Genomic DNA, 13,419 nt, shown 5'->3' with positions numbered 1-13,419 from the left:
TCTACATCAAATTGGGAACGAAATTGGAGCACATTTAGTTATATTCACACCAAGGCAAGAAATAGGTTGAAGTATAAAAAACTTGAGAAACTAGTGTTTATCTACTATAATATGAGGTTTCAGATAAGGCATAAAAACGAATGAGCATTGATTATATAAATGCTAGTTTCAGTCCTATCAGCATTGATCTTATCTTTGAAGATGTTGATCAACTATCAGAATGGTTTCAAGAGAAAGAGAATCCTTGTAGATGGTGAAAATGTTGGTGTGTTGCTTGTGGATACCTCTGATGATGAAATGAATGTTGATCAATCTCAACAACAAAATTTCTCTCATTCAAGTTCTAGTGCAATGCCAAGTCTGAGTGGCGATGGACCCGATGGTAATGGTTTAAGTCCAATTGATGACGATGATGGGCATAGTGGTGATAGAGGTGAAATTAGGTCTTCTAGTCGATATGGAGGATAATATGGGGTTGGTACCACTAGTGGACATTTCCGTGATAGATCAGAATTTGATGGAAACATGTTTCCTAAACCTAGAAGAGATAGAAGTGAACCTAGAGCTCCATTAAAAGGAAAAGGCAATAAGCATACTTCTGCAGGTTCTTCATCTGGTCGAGGATCGAGTTCTAATAACCTTGGGTATAGTGATTCATCTACTAGCACTCAAGATTTTTATCCGCCAGAACAACTTTTATATTTTCAACCTTCACATGGTTATCCACAACCATATAGTTATTATCCACAATTTCCTAATTGTGATGTGTCATATTAGCCTCAAATGCATCCTCCACCACTAATATATCACCCACCTCCACCTCTCATGTATCCTCCTCCTCAAATATATCCTCCATATCAATTATATGATAACCAAGGTGAAAATGTTACTTTTTTTATTATATATTTTTGGAGAAAGACCAAGAGAATCAAGTCAAGAACACTCTCAAAGTAAAGGTGAAGGATTTGATCTTCCTCCTCATTTCACTAATTGGTGAAAACTAAATCGTACCACTATCACTATTTGTAAGGTATGTTTTTTTTAAAGAAAACTTTTGTTAATTTTTTTAATTTTAATGATATTAAAACATTTAAAATATATCTTTAGATAAATGAACGGAGTATATTTTATGAAAAGATAATTAAAAATTGAAGCATGTTAAACTATATATGAAAGTAGAATGAGAGTGAGAATAAATGGTTGGAAATCGGAATAATTAATAAGAATCTATAAATTTATCTATTCCTTTTTTCCTTTTGTAGCATTGGATGTTTTGATATATTTACCATCTTCAAAGCTGTCAATAAATATTGAAGACCTCTCTCATGTATGAATTTTCAATTATTTTATCTATAAAAACTTTTAAACTTATTAAATATGATAAGTGTTTTTAATATGTCCTATTTTTTTACTTTGTTATTAGTTAATATAATATTCTTAGAAAATTTGTAAATAAATATGTGAATAATCAAAGATTGTAAAAATTGTATTCTCATATTAACAAAAGTTCATAAGTGTTAGAAAATACCCTAAAAACCATTAAAAGTGACTTTTTATAATTATAATTATAATTATTATGTTTTATAATAAGTCGTGCGAATATTAAAAAAAATTCACGACCACGATATCCACAGTGACCGCAATAACATCCGTTATGTTCGCAACCGCGATAAACGCAACGTGACCAAAAACGCAGCCGCAACCACAATTTAAATCCCTGCTGATGGCTGTGACGGCTGCCATTGGCACGGTTGATGTGTTTGCTACATCTCATTACACCAAATCTCACCGTCACAAAACCCAAGAGAGCCACGAGGGTGATGAAGAGAAAACAGAGCAAACCGAAAATCATCTGCATGTTCATACTCCTGACAACACCAGCAGGAACTGCTGTAGGAATAGCAATAACAAATGCATACGATGAGAACAGCCCAACTGCACTGATTGTGGAAGGATTATTGAACGCGGCATCATCTGGGATCTTAATATACATGGCGTTGGTGGATCTTCCAGCAGCTGATTTCATGAATCCAAAGTTACAAAACAATGGAATACTTCAAGTTGGAGCCAGTGTTTCCCTTCCATTGGGCTTGGTCTTAGTCTCTCTCGGCTATTTGGGCTTAAAAAAAGTTTCCAAGAAAAACGAAGTTCCAATTAAAGGATTAGACTATATGAAAGCAAGGAATTAAGCTCTATTTATCACAAATTTTTCTATTTTTAGTATTTTAATATTTTTGTACTTTGGCAATATTAGCTTCTCATGCGCTAACCAAATAGCAGAATCCCCAAGGTATTCTTGTATATATATATAACCCTTAATCTAGTACTGCATGTCATGTAGCGAACATGTTAGTTTAAAATTTATACAAATACGATATTAGAAAAAAGAATGTTAAATGATATATTAAAGCTTAAAGTAGAAATATGTTTAGTTTACATGTATGTGTATGCGGGATTGAATTTCCATGGGTGATAAACTTGAGAAAGAAGAGAGATATCTGGGAGCATGTGAAAGTGCACTGACCTTTGATAAGTTGTATGAGGGTGGATGCTAATTTGCTAAGCCCATGTTTTGTGTCTTAACATTTAGGATAATCCCCAATCTAATGCCAAACCCTTTTGTGTGTGTTTTCAGACGGAATTAAACATTCATTCTGGTCCGGGAAGGGAAAACAGGTCATTGTCAAACCATTCATTTCCAGTCCACTTTTCATTTTTTTTTCTTTGAAAGATATTCTTAAAAAATTTCTATTATTTTATGAACAATAATTTGAGACCATTGGCACAGGACATCTCAATTTCTGGATTGCACTAAAGCTGTTAGTTACTTTGAATTGTGAAATATCACAAAATTCGATTTCTCTTAAATCATTGAGAATATAAAATTAATATTGGAAGAGTTTGACTACTGCTTAATTTTCAATCCAATTTTATGCAACTACAGACTAGAAAATAAATCATGACGAAGGGTAGTGCTTTTTGAGACATGTAATTGGAGCCCTTTAAGAGCATTGATGAGATTTAGTTCTGAGGATCTATGAAATAAAAAAAAGTCATTGCTTGAAAATTTTAAAAGTTATTGCAATGCAACTACCAGGTAGCTTCTCATCACTTTTGAAACAAAAATATATCATCTTTTCGAGGAAGCTTGCAAATTCAATGCTTCACATGGATGATGGTTGCATTGTCTTCCAATTTTGTATCAGCCATTAAATAATATATATTTTCTATTCAAACAATATATATAAAGCACACTTCTACATGTAAGGTCACTAATCTATTAATAAGATTATATTTTAGTTATTAAACTATTTGGAAGTTTTAATATAAGTCAGTGGACTGTTAAATCTTTATTATATAGTCTTCTCTATTTGCAACGTTAAACGTCATGAATCTGCAAACAAAAATCTAAATAACTTTGTTGTCTAATCGAATCAACTTGGATCTAAGATATGTTCTTCCACTCATTGAATAGTACTAATACACTATATCAATCATCGAATCGTTACTTAGAGCTCACTAAACGAACTTTTAAAAGAAAAATGCCTAACAACCCTGTGAGTTAAATAAAAATTTCTTAATAGTTTAGTAACTAAATTAAAATCTTAAAATAATTCAATGACCATTTCATAATTTTTTAAAGTTGAGTGAGTAAAACGTAAACTTACTAATAATTTAGTAGTAAAATTTACCCTTAATATAAATATGGATATCAAACTTTTAGATTAAAAGGTTTGTCTTTCTATAATCTTAGTACAAAATAATTCCAATCTCTGAGTTTTGCTTAACCCCAACAGTTTATTCGCGACATTGATATTTCACAACAATGGAACTAAAAATTAAACTCAGGTATTCCTACAGTCACAGTTTTAAAAGATGAGCATCCAACAAGTTTTGAGTTTTGAATTTGAATCTCTGCAATATGTTGCTAAGCATAGAAACGACATGGCAACGAAGATAATTGTCTTCTTACCAATGTTTGTTTTTTCTACATAGATACAGTGTTCAAATTAACACTTCAGGTTCCTTTGGTAAAAACCAAAAAAAAAAAAACCACAAACTAGAAAGTACAACTGAAAAACAGGCTTGCAAGTTAAGATAAAAACGCTTTTGTAACACTACCGCTTGCTTTGTCCATAGTTCACAACAACTTCGCCAAATCCATTTATTAAGACCAAATAAAAATCATCTTTTGGACTTCCCTCAGCAACTGTTGGCACAATGTCAGAAAAATGATAGATGAAACTGATTGTTACTAACGAACACTTAGAAGGGGCTTCATATCTTTGAAAGAGCACATGATTATAGGAGAACAAGTGTGACATATAAACCACCCATTACCCTTTGTCAATGCCATACACATCACAGGAAGCTGAACCATTAATTCAGCCTTCCTCCCAATCTACATCATCCTCATCATCTCCAGATTCTTCTGCTTCCACATTCAAATCATTGACCTTATAACTCTCAATTGTATTGCCTGAAACACACCAACATCTTCATCATGATGAACTTATAACTAGTTGAACACATTTTGTATTAAAAATAATACATGGAGCATTAGGATTGAACTTGTATCAACTTGCATATATAACTAATATCGAAAGGTAATAGGAAAATTCAAGTTGAACTATTGCAAGTTATTTCTATCATTGCTTGACACACTTTGAATGGCAATAAAACTCGTAAAAAATGCACATGGAGATGGATTAAATGTTTCAACAGGGTGGTAGCTGACAAACTTTCCCCCACCAGTAGGCATAATGCATAATCCTATTGTAATATGTATCTATGGATATAGAACTGATTGGGGATTACACCGTAATAGGCAGTGAACCAACTACGAAAATAACTATCCAAGTAATTATGCACACCTTAAATAGCACAAATATGAGACTTTTGTGGCCAGAAGAATGCAAAACTTTCTTAGAGTTAGAAAAATAATGATGTTATCAGGTCATTCTACACTTGGCATGTCACAGATATTCCCACAATACGAATCCTTTATGTTTTAGATATTGATTAGTATGATTATTAGCAAGCAGCAATTCTAGTGCAATCAAAATATGATGCCACCAATTAAACTGAGAATTTGCACCCACAATAAGTACTACTCCCTCATTCTTATCGGATGTCCACATTTATGTATTTTGTTCCTTGCTTCCCCAGTTTTAACCATAAAGTAACTCAAAAGCTGGATACTGGCTCACCCAAAATTGTATTTCAATGAAAGGCAACACAGGAGAAAGGCAAACATGCAACTTGAAACAAAAAGTACTACAGTATTTATTATAGATTAGGGTACCATATCTTGGTATGTATGTTGTTGATATTTAAGAATTGAATTTAATTAAAAATCTTAGAGAACAATAAACACTGAAGTTTAAATAAATAGTAGATTACGTTTCCACTCTATACATATGATACTCTGATTTGTTTATAAAATATGAGAATAGGTATACAAAAATATGAATTACAATGGAACACAGGAAAAGGGAATTAAATTATATTGATGGCTTGTAAAACTTTGGAAATGGCTGAATGCATTCTATATTCAGCACAGTAAGTTCTCTGGCAAGGTTTTAATATCTTTTTGCATGTTAAATATTCTTTTAAATGTTGCATAAGAACGGATAAGCATGACTACAAGTTTAAGTAATTTGGACAATTAATTCTGAACAGTTTTCATAGTCATCAAAGAGAAACCAAGTTATATTCCGAATACATAAGAAAAAGTGGCACTTACCAGCAACAGGAGCTTCTTCCCAATCAATATCATCTTCTCCCTCATTGTCATCACGTTTAGCTTTCATACCAACTTGACGATTGGAAGAGTCAGAAAGACCAGTGGCTAGAGGAATGTCTGATAATTCTTGTTGTTTCTTAGCAGCTTCTTCTAGTTCTTGTTGTTTCTTATACAAAGCAGCATAATAAGCTTTAAGATACTCGTCCTGTAATACAACAGGAAAGAAATTCTTGTAAGTTAAACTGGATGGCATGGACAGAAAGAAGGAAAGAATAATAATACATCTCATTATACATACCTGTATCTTCTTCTTATCATCATTTTCAACAGTGGACTTTTTGTCATCTGAAAATTCTGGTTGTGCTGAGCTGCCATCTGGCTTTGACTCTTGCTTGACCTCTCCACGTTGTTCCTTCGTCAGGTTCATACCTTGCTTTATCATCCAAGGTGGCAAAACTTTCAGGGATGTGCTAGCACTTTCAGACTTGACATCTTCCTTGCCATCAAGACCAGAAAAGGCAACTTCAACCTGCCAGGCAAGCCCAAAAAGCTTTAAAAACAATCGTGGATGGTAAGATATCCAACATTTGAAATTAAGAAATGCATGGCGAACACTGTAGAGGAGAATCTCCAGTAAAAGTAAAAAGAATATAAAATCCACACTTCAAGAAACAATACTAACCACTGAGCATTAAAAATAAATGGATTGTTTGGTTTAAGAACAATGACTTATGACAGTAATAAAACTCAACTGACTATTCAGTATAGTGGTGGTCTAAGTGGAAATCTGTTTCAGCATAAATGGTTGGCTATATAAGCAGCAAGGGCTTACTAGCTTTCATAAAGGCACCAGGTGCAATAGTTAAGTTAGAGTGTTGCATGAAAATTCATGAATATTTCATTTAAGATTTTGGGATATTTTGAACCTCCAAGAATTGTGGATGCGTGACTGCAAATACCCATTCAAATGAAAAGAGATCCAGGAAATTAAACTACAATAATTCAGGCTGAAGAAATATGCCCAAGTCTAGCATCAATATTCCATGACTATTAGTAACAGGGACTTAAGTGGCAGTGTCAAAATCGTGTTTTCGGTCATGCTGCTGTTGTCGTGATTGCGGACGTAATAGATATTATCGCGGTCATTAACATCATTGCAGTCATGAATTTTTTTCAAATTTACACAATTTCTTATAAAACATAAAAATAGTTCTAAGCATGAAACTTTATTGTTAATTATTTTTAAAGTGCTTATAACATTTTATAGTATTTTATTTATATGTTAAAAATATTCACAAACAAATCAAGAAAATAAGAAACGAAGCTATTTGACTAAACCTAGATAAGATTAGAAGAAAAGTAGATGTAGTTTCAAGCCAGGATGATCAAAGACTCTTATTGTTAAACAAGAGGGAAGTTGGAAATGTAGAGAGAGGAGAAAAATCAGAGGTTTGCTACGTTCTGTCGCATTTCTGCAGTTCCTTTATCTTTTCTTAACTTTTTTCCTTTCCTTTGTTGTGCAGATTTAGTCACTAGCCTGCTCTTCCCTTCTCACCTCGTCTCATCCCAATCTCATTGTTCAAGAGAAGAGTTCTTTCTAAAAGTACCAAGATAGTGGGAATAACGGCTATTAAAGCCGCAATTTTCCGTTAGGCTGCTTTTCACGGCCGTGATTGGCTGTTTTTGCTGTGAAAATATTCACACCGCTATTTGAGCTTTTATCGGTGGCAGATGGTGCCGCCACCGCAAAATAGCAACCACTCTTCTATGATGCCATCGCTACTTGAAACCCACCTCATTAGAACAAAGAACAAAGAGAAATACAGTTTAAGTAAACTCTTACCTTTGTCTCCCCAAGAAATGGCATAGGTGTGCCACCATAACCCTGAGAATTTTTGGAAGGATCATTAGAACCAGAATCACCATTTACAGCACGCCCAGCAGCACTTGCTCGAGCTTCCCACGCTTGGAGACTTCCAAATTCTGGAATAGGCATATCTTTTACTCTGTTGAGTTGTTCCATTAATGGTTTAAGCTGTACCTGCAGTCATTTCATTGTGTCAAATGTCAATTTCAAAAAACGGCATGCTAAATTTACACAATGGAAAGAATGAAGTCAAAAGGGCTTGGATATTTCTATAAACATATACCACAAAACAAATATATAGGGAAATAAGTTAAAACGAAATGGAGTTTGAAGGACTGATATGATGATCAAAATTGGCTATTACAGCTATTTGCAAGTAAATTTTGGTACAGTGAAAGAGATCAACAATCTAAGGACAAGACAGTTGTGCAAGCCCATCTCCCTCATCCCCCCAGGAGGTAGTCAATAACCACGTCAATATTTTATCTATATTTAAAATTTTTCACGGTTTAAGCTTAACCGTCTCTAGCTGTTTGATAGTAAGATCAACATTGACAGAAAGAAATGAAGTGCATGCTAGCACTGAACTGAGGCTTATGGAATGACATTTAACACAGTAATCTTCAAACTACTTTTTTCTGAAGTCATCAGTGTTTAGTTTCAGGTTAGGTAGTCACTCTTGTCTTCAAAATGCATAGCTGCCAGTACTCTAGCCATCTTTCAAACAGAAACAAGAACAAAATCACATTTGCGACTTCATTCAGCTTTGAATATAATGCCGTTCAGGTCTACCAACTCCCATTGGGACTTCTAATGCTAGGTCATTAACTCCCCCAATAGACTAGCAGTCTAACCTCTACAAAAGTGTGCAACATTAGAAAGGGGAGAAGGTTGCATTCCTTAATTCATATCTTTCCAACAGGGCTTTATCTGGTGTGTTTGAACTTCTATCAGCACAAAGGTGTTGAGGATAGTTCTAGTTCTAGTGACTAGGGCAATTTGCAAACCTCCTTCAGGATTTTTCTCACTACAACTCGTATGGCTCAAGATGCTATTAATAAGAGATTGAAAAAGTAACTTGTTGCATGAAGGGAATAACAATCTAGGGGCCAATGAGTGATGCCGTCAGAAGTTAATGAAGTACTTGAAAGCACGAACTTAGGGAAAAATATCATTTGATGAGGTACAAACAATGAGTTTAAATATCACCCGATCAGCTGAGAATGAGAATGATGTAAGACAGTGAAGGCATGTTATCCAGAAAGTGAGAATTGCAGGAGCAGTAGTACGTCACCATTGTTCCAAATGCTAGGTAGCATAGAAGCAGGCAATTAAAACTTGATAAGAAGCTTTTGCAGGAAACATCTTCTGAAGTTTATCACAGAGGAAAGGCTTTTGTTTGGAAGATATTTGGAGTGGAAAATGTAGGGGGAGGATTGAAGTGAAAGGTGAATTCACTGATTTATTCAGGTGGAAGATATGGAAACTTCAAAGTTCTGCTCTTTAGTTAGTGTCTATTAAGGTACGGCAATGATCATCTATTTCTTTATATCAAATATAAAGTCAAGAATATTACATAAACATCATTAAGAAGTGCAGACATAAAGTTTTCCGACTACATGGTGAAGCACCCGACTACAACATTAAGTTTAAATCATTAGCACAAAGGGAATAAGCATTTCAATATTACAGAAATCTCAGTTACAGTTGACAAAGTCCAAACCATGTAAAGCCACAATCACAGGTCAACCAGACAATTTGCTATTGAATTATGCTCATATGCAAATCAATTGGGCGTAAAGGAAGTGATAAAATACAAAACTTAGATAGCATAAACACAATGAAAAAAAGAATCAACAAAGTTTTAATAGGAAAGATTAATTAGCAGAAACTAGAATCATTTGCTTTGCATACAAAGCAAAGCTTGATGCTTGCGGCCTTTGGTCCACCACTTTGAGCAACTAGCTTTCAAGGAAATACAAAAGCTACGCTTCTAGATTTATGTTCACTTATTAGCTTAAAGCTTTAGTAGCTTTAAAAATGCATTAAAAAAATGGGGGCGTAAATGATCACTGCCATCTGATGTGGCAGAATCAAGCAGTAAAAACTAGAACAGAACATTTCATGATAGGCAAAGCAAAACTGTTCCTCTATCCCCCAGAAAATTGATAAAATAACGCGTTTCCTATACTATATAGACATAACAGCCTATCATCTTTATGGGCTTCATTGAGAAGAATTATTATTTTGATAACTATGTTTCTTTTTTCCTTTTAAGAAGAATTCAAGAAAAACACATCCCTTCATAATCAGAAGCCAAGGGCAAGGTACTAAGCCGAATTAGAATGGACCTCACTGATTTGCCCAATGTTAATATTTCAACCTCTAATCAAGTCCCAATGACATCCAAAGAATTTAGGGCTGGTAAAAAAGGATCTTACTTAAATTACATCCTTTTTATAATATGTCTTGAAAAATGTTGTAAACATACTATACTATTTTGTTAATTTATGATAAAAGGGATTAACTTTCTAATTTCAATAGATTCACATTCTAGATCAAGCACAAATGAATATGCTTTATAAGGCAATAAATAGGAACTTTAAAGAGAAAAATTACCTCCATTTTCTGAAGCATGTCCTTCAACTTTTCACGCCGCCGTCGTCGTGCATTGTCATCTCCATCTCCTACATCTTGCGCGGCTAACTTGTCACTCTCTGCCACCAATTCTCCATTACATCTTTCACAGTGAAAATATTCATCCTCCAAAGAAACTAATCTCAATGCATCCAAAGCATTGTATCTGAAAACATGGTAACAGGACACCTTCAATTTTTCATTGCTACTAATTCACTAGACAAATATACTTTTCAAACAACCCAAGGAAAGAAAAAAGAGGAGGAGGACAAAAGAGAGAAGCAATGGCAGAAACCTTTTCCCACAGCCAGGGCAGACATACTCCTGAACAGTATTCTTGTCCTCAAGTTCATCCTTTATTTTTTTCTTCATACGATGCATTCTATACCTAACAACATCATATATCTAAAAAGACACATTGCTTAGTCAGAATCAGCTCTGGACATAATAAAACGGATTGAAAAAAAGGCAAAAGAGATTATATGAAGGCAGTCATAACCATATGGCATAGGCATATAGTTTTTGTTTTGTATTGCTACGTACCAATAACAGTGTGTTTTGGCTACCTTTTATCTGTACTTTTAAATATTTTTCACATATATATAGCTCATTATTTAATGCTCTAATTAAACATGAAAATACACTTCCACTTCATACCTCTGTGCAGAGAAATTCAAATATAAAATTTTAAAATCATAAATATTTAGTATGCAAAAATTCTAAACATAAAATAAATATAAAAAGAAGGTAAATCGTTACTAATCAAGTTCAATAGCATGATTGAATGAACATATTTTCTAGTATGGGGTCATACAGCTGGAACAGACCGATACAGAGCTGTAAAGACTTGTACAAAAAACTAAAAGAGTACATTGCTGGTAAAATAGCAAACTTTCTCCAAATCAGGTCAGTACTAACCGAAACCACCGATACCAGTTAAGTACCATATGAATAGCTCTAGGGCTTGTGCCTTTTCTATCTAGTCCATTATTAACAAATCAATCTATGCATATTAGAATTGGAGAAATATAGAATGGAATAAATAAAAGTAGTAACCTGTGCATAATCTAGACAACAGTAAGAGTGAGTGTGCAATTTAATCTTCTCCTCTCCCTCTTTCCCACCCATTTGAGTATCAGCCGTCGCAGCAACTGCAGCACTATAAATCTTTGCCCCTTTAGCCGTCTGTGACCAAATAGAACATAAGTATGCAAGCAAAAACAAAAAGGTTTAATAATCACATCCAAAAACTGTTCCAACAATTCATGAAACATATAAAATGCAAATGGAAACCAGACTTTTTGGTCACTAACACCATCACTATGCCTCAATTCTATGTGAAAATAAGAAACAATTGAAGATAGAAAACAAAGGAAAAGAAAGAGAGCTTCAATCATTTGATATGCACAGTAATTGTTCTAGATTAATAGAGAATAGAGGATTGTAGTATTTGTTCTAAATTAATAGAGAATAGGAAAACAATGATTAACTAACAGATACAGAAGGAATACTTACGGACAAAACCACAAAGAGTGACAACTAAAAAAACATTATTCCAAAGGAAGAGAAAAGAAAAAGAGCTATAGCAGTCTGACCTCTCTTCTATGATCACGGGTAACTAATTTTTCTTCCTCAAATAGCCGTAAAATCCGCCGAAGTTGCTTTGAATGGAGTTTCAACTCCTTTGCCAAATCTTCTTCCCTAACCCATTGTCTCCTGGAAATGAAAGCAAGCAAAAAAGAGAATGTGCCTCAGATATTGTAAGCCTGAAGCCAGCATGATTATTGCATGCAACCAGAACACATTTGCAAGCAGGCATAATAAGTTCTTGGAAATAAACATATTTGCCATCCTATTGAAAGACGTCTTATTGAAGTGGGAAAAAACCACTTGCCAAAGTAGTCAACTCAGTTTCAACATATTATACCAATTACAAAATAGCTCCAATACTCCCATTTCTCCAGCAAACAAAACCAGTTCTCATTTACACGCTATCAAATGCAAAACAATTTTTAATTCTTCCATGAATAAAGGATAAAGAATCAGTACCTTGTAAGAGCATCAAGAACTACAACAGCAATCCCTCTATTATCCCCTCGACCCGTCTTTGGCTGATTGTCTCCTTTTGTTGTCACGTCATCATAAAACCCCCGAGCAGCAAGTTTAACCAACCTGATTTCCCATTACGATATCAATAAATAATTACATAGGCAAAATTTACAAAACCCAGTTTGAGAAACCCTCTACGGCCCTGATTTAAGGTAAAAGAAAAGGCAAACCTGTTAAATGGCTCGATGCTCATATTTTTAAGTGATTGGTGTTAAACAACTTCCTCGTAATTTTCCAAACTAATTTGCATCACATAATATGCTTCCGCAAGAAGAACTACATCATCACATAATTAAAGTAAAAAAATTATTGGTTTCCAGATCTAGAGTGATGGAGTTAGAAAGAAAGGATGGGGCTGGTAGTAAATAAAGCAGGGTCGAGGGAGAAGCAGTGGAGCAGGATTTGGACAAAACCCAGATTGCGATTTTTGTAGAGACAAACAGAGTACAAGCAATGAGTTCATAGTATCAAAGATTGGAGAACTACCTGTTGAAAAGATGATTGAGGCGAAAATTGATAGAAAAAGGTGAGCCAAAGAGTAAAGAAAACAGCGTTCAGCAAGTAAGCGCAGCGGAGCTTTTCTTGGAGAACCAAACGATATGTGCGCGATGATGTGCCTGCAAAGAAGGAGAAGGCGTGTCTGCGCTAGTTTACACACTTGCCTTCATAAATATATTAGTATTCTTTTTCCATAAATTATGTTTGGCTCATACTTAATACAATGGGATAACATAATTTTTGGACCCTAAACTTGGTGATTAGATTCATTTTGGTATCTTTACTCTCTCTTTTTTTACTATCTAATCTTGGTAATTAGATCTATTTTTGTCTCTAGACTTGAAAAGTATAAATGTTTGATGACTTGGCACTCTAAAATTATGCCACATCATCACTTGAGAATTAAAAAATTATAAAAAATCCGCGATGATGACGCGATACAATCTTAAAGTATCACATACAGTATTTTGATAACCGATCATATCACTAGTTTCAGATTCAATCGGTTTGATCGGTTTCAACTACTAGACCAAATATAATTAAATAAATAATAAAAAACAAT

The 13,419-nt window shown here is 34.1% G+C and overlaps 2 protein-coding genes across 2 annotated transcripts; one reads left to right on the top strand and one right to left on the bottom strand.

Annotated features, from left to right (window-relative positions):
- Positions 1-1,729: 1,729 nt before the first annotated feature.
- Positions 1,730-2,302, top strand: LOC107896191 (zinc transporter 3-like). The gene has a single exon (XM_016821298.2). The coding sequence runs from the start codon at positions 1,755-1,757 to the stop codon at positions 2,187-2,189; it is 435 nt and encodes a 144-aa protein (XP_016676787.2). The 5' UTR covers positions 1,730-1,754; the 3' UTR covers positions 2,190-2,302.
- Positions 2,303-3,877: 1,575 nt separating this feature from the next.
- On the bottom strand, positions 3,878-13,039 carry LOC107897847 (transcription initiation factor IIE subunit alpha). Its single transcript, XM_016823429.2, has 11 exons — positions 12,846-13,039; positions 12,530-12,635; positions 12,300-12,422; positions 11,846-11,966; positions 11,307-11,435; positions 10,546-10,655; positions 10,233-10,416; positions 7,590-7,787; positions 6,045-6,275; positions 5,747-5,951; positions 3,878-4,480 (listed from the first exon to the last, which is right to left on the bottom strand). Exons 2-11 carry the CDS (start codon positions 12,550-12,552, stop codon positions 4,386-4,388), a joined length of 1,419 nt encoding a protein of 472 aa, XP_016678918.1. The 5' UTR covers positions 12,553-12,635; positions 12,846-13,039; the 3' UTR covers positions 3,878-4,385.
- Positions 13,040-13,419: the final 380 nt, after the last annotated feature.

The sequence above is a fragment of the Gossypium hirsutum genome, chromosome A11, assembly GCF_007990345.1.
Source record: "Gossypium hirsutum isolate 1008001.06 chromosome A11, Gossypium_hirsutum_v2.1, whole genome shotgun sequence".
NCBI lineage: Eukaryota > Viridiplantae > Streptophyta > Magnoliopsida > Malvales > Malvaceae > Gossypium > Gossypium hirsutum.
The sequence above is the reverse complement of the archived record's forward strand: the minus strand, read 5'-3'. Positions and strand labels throughout refer to the sequence as shown.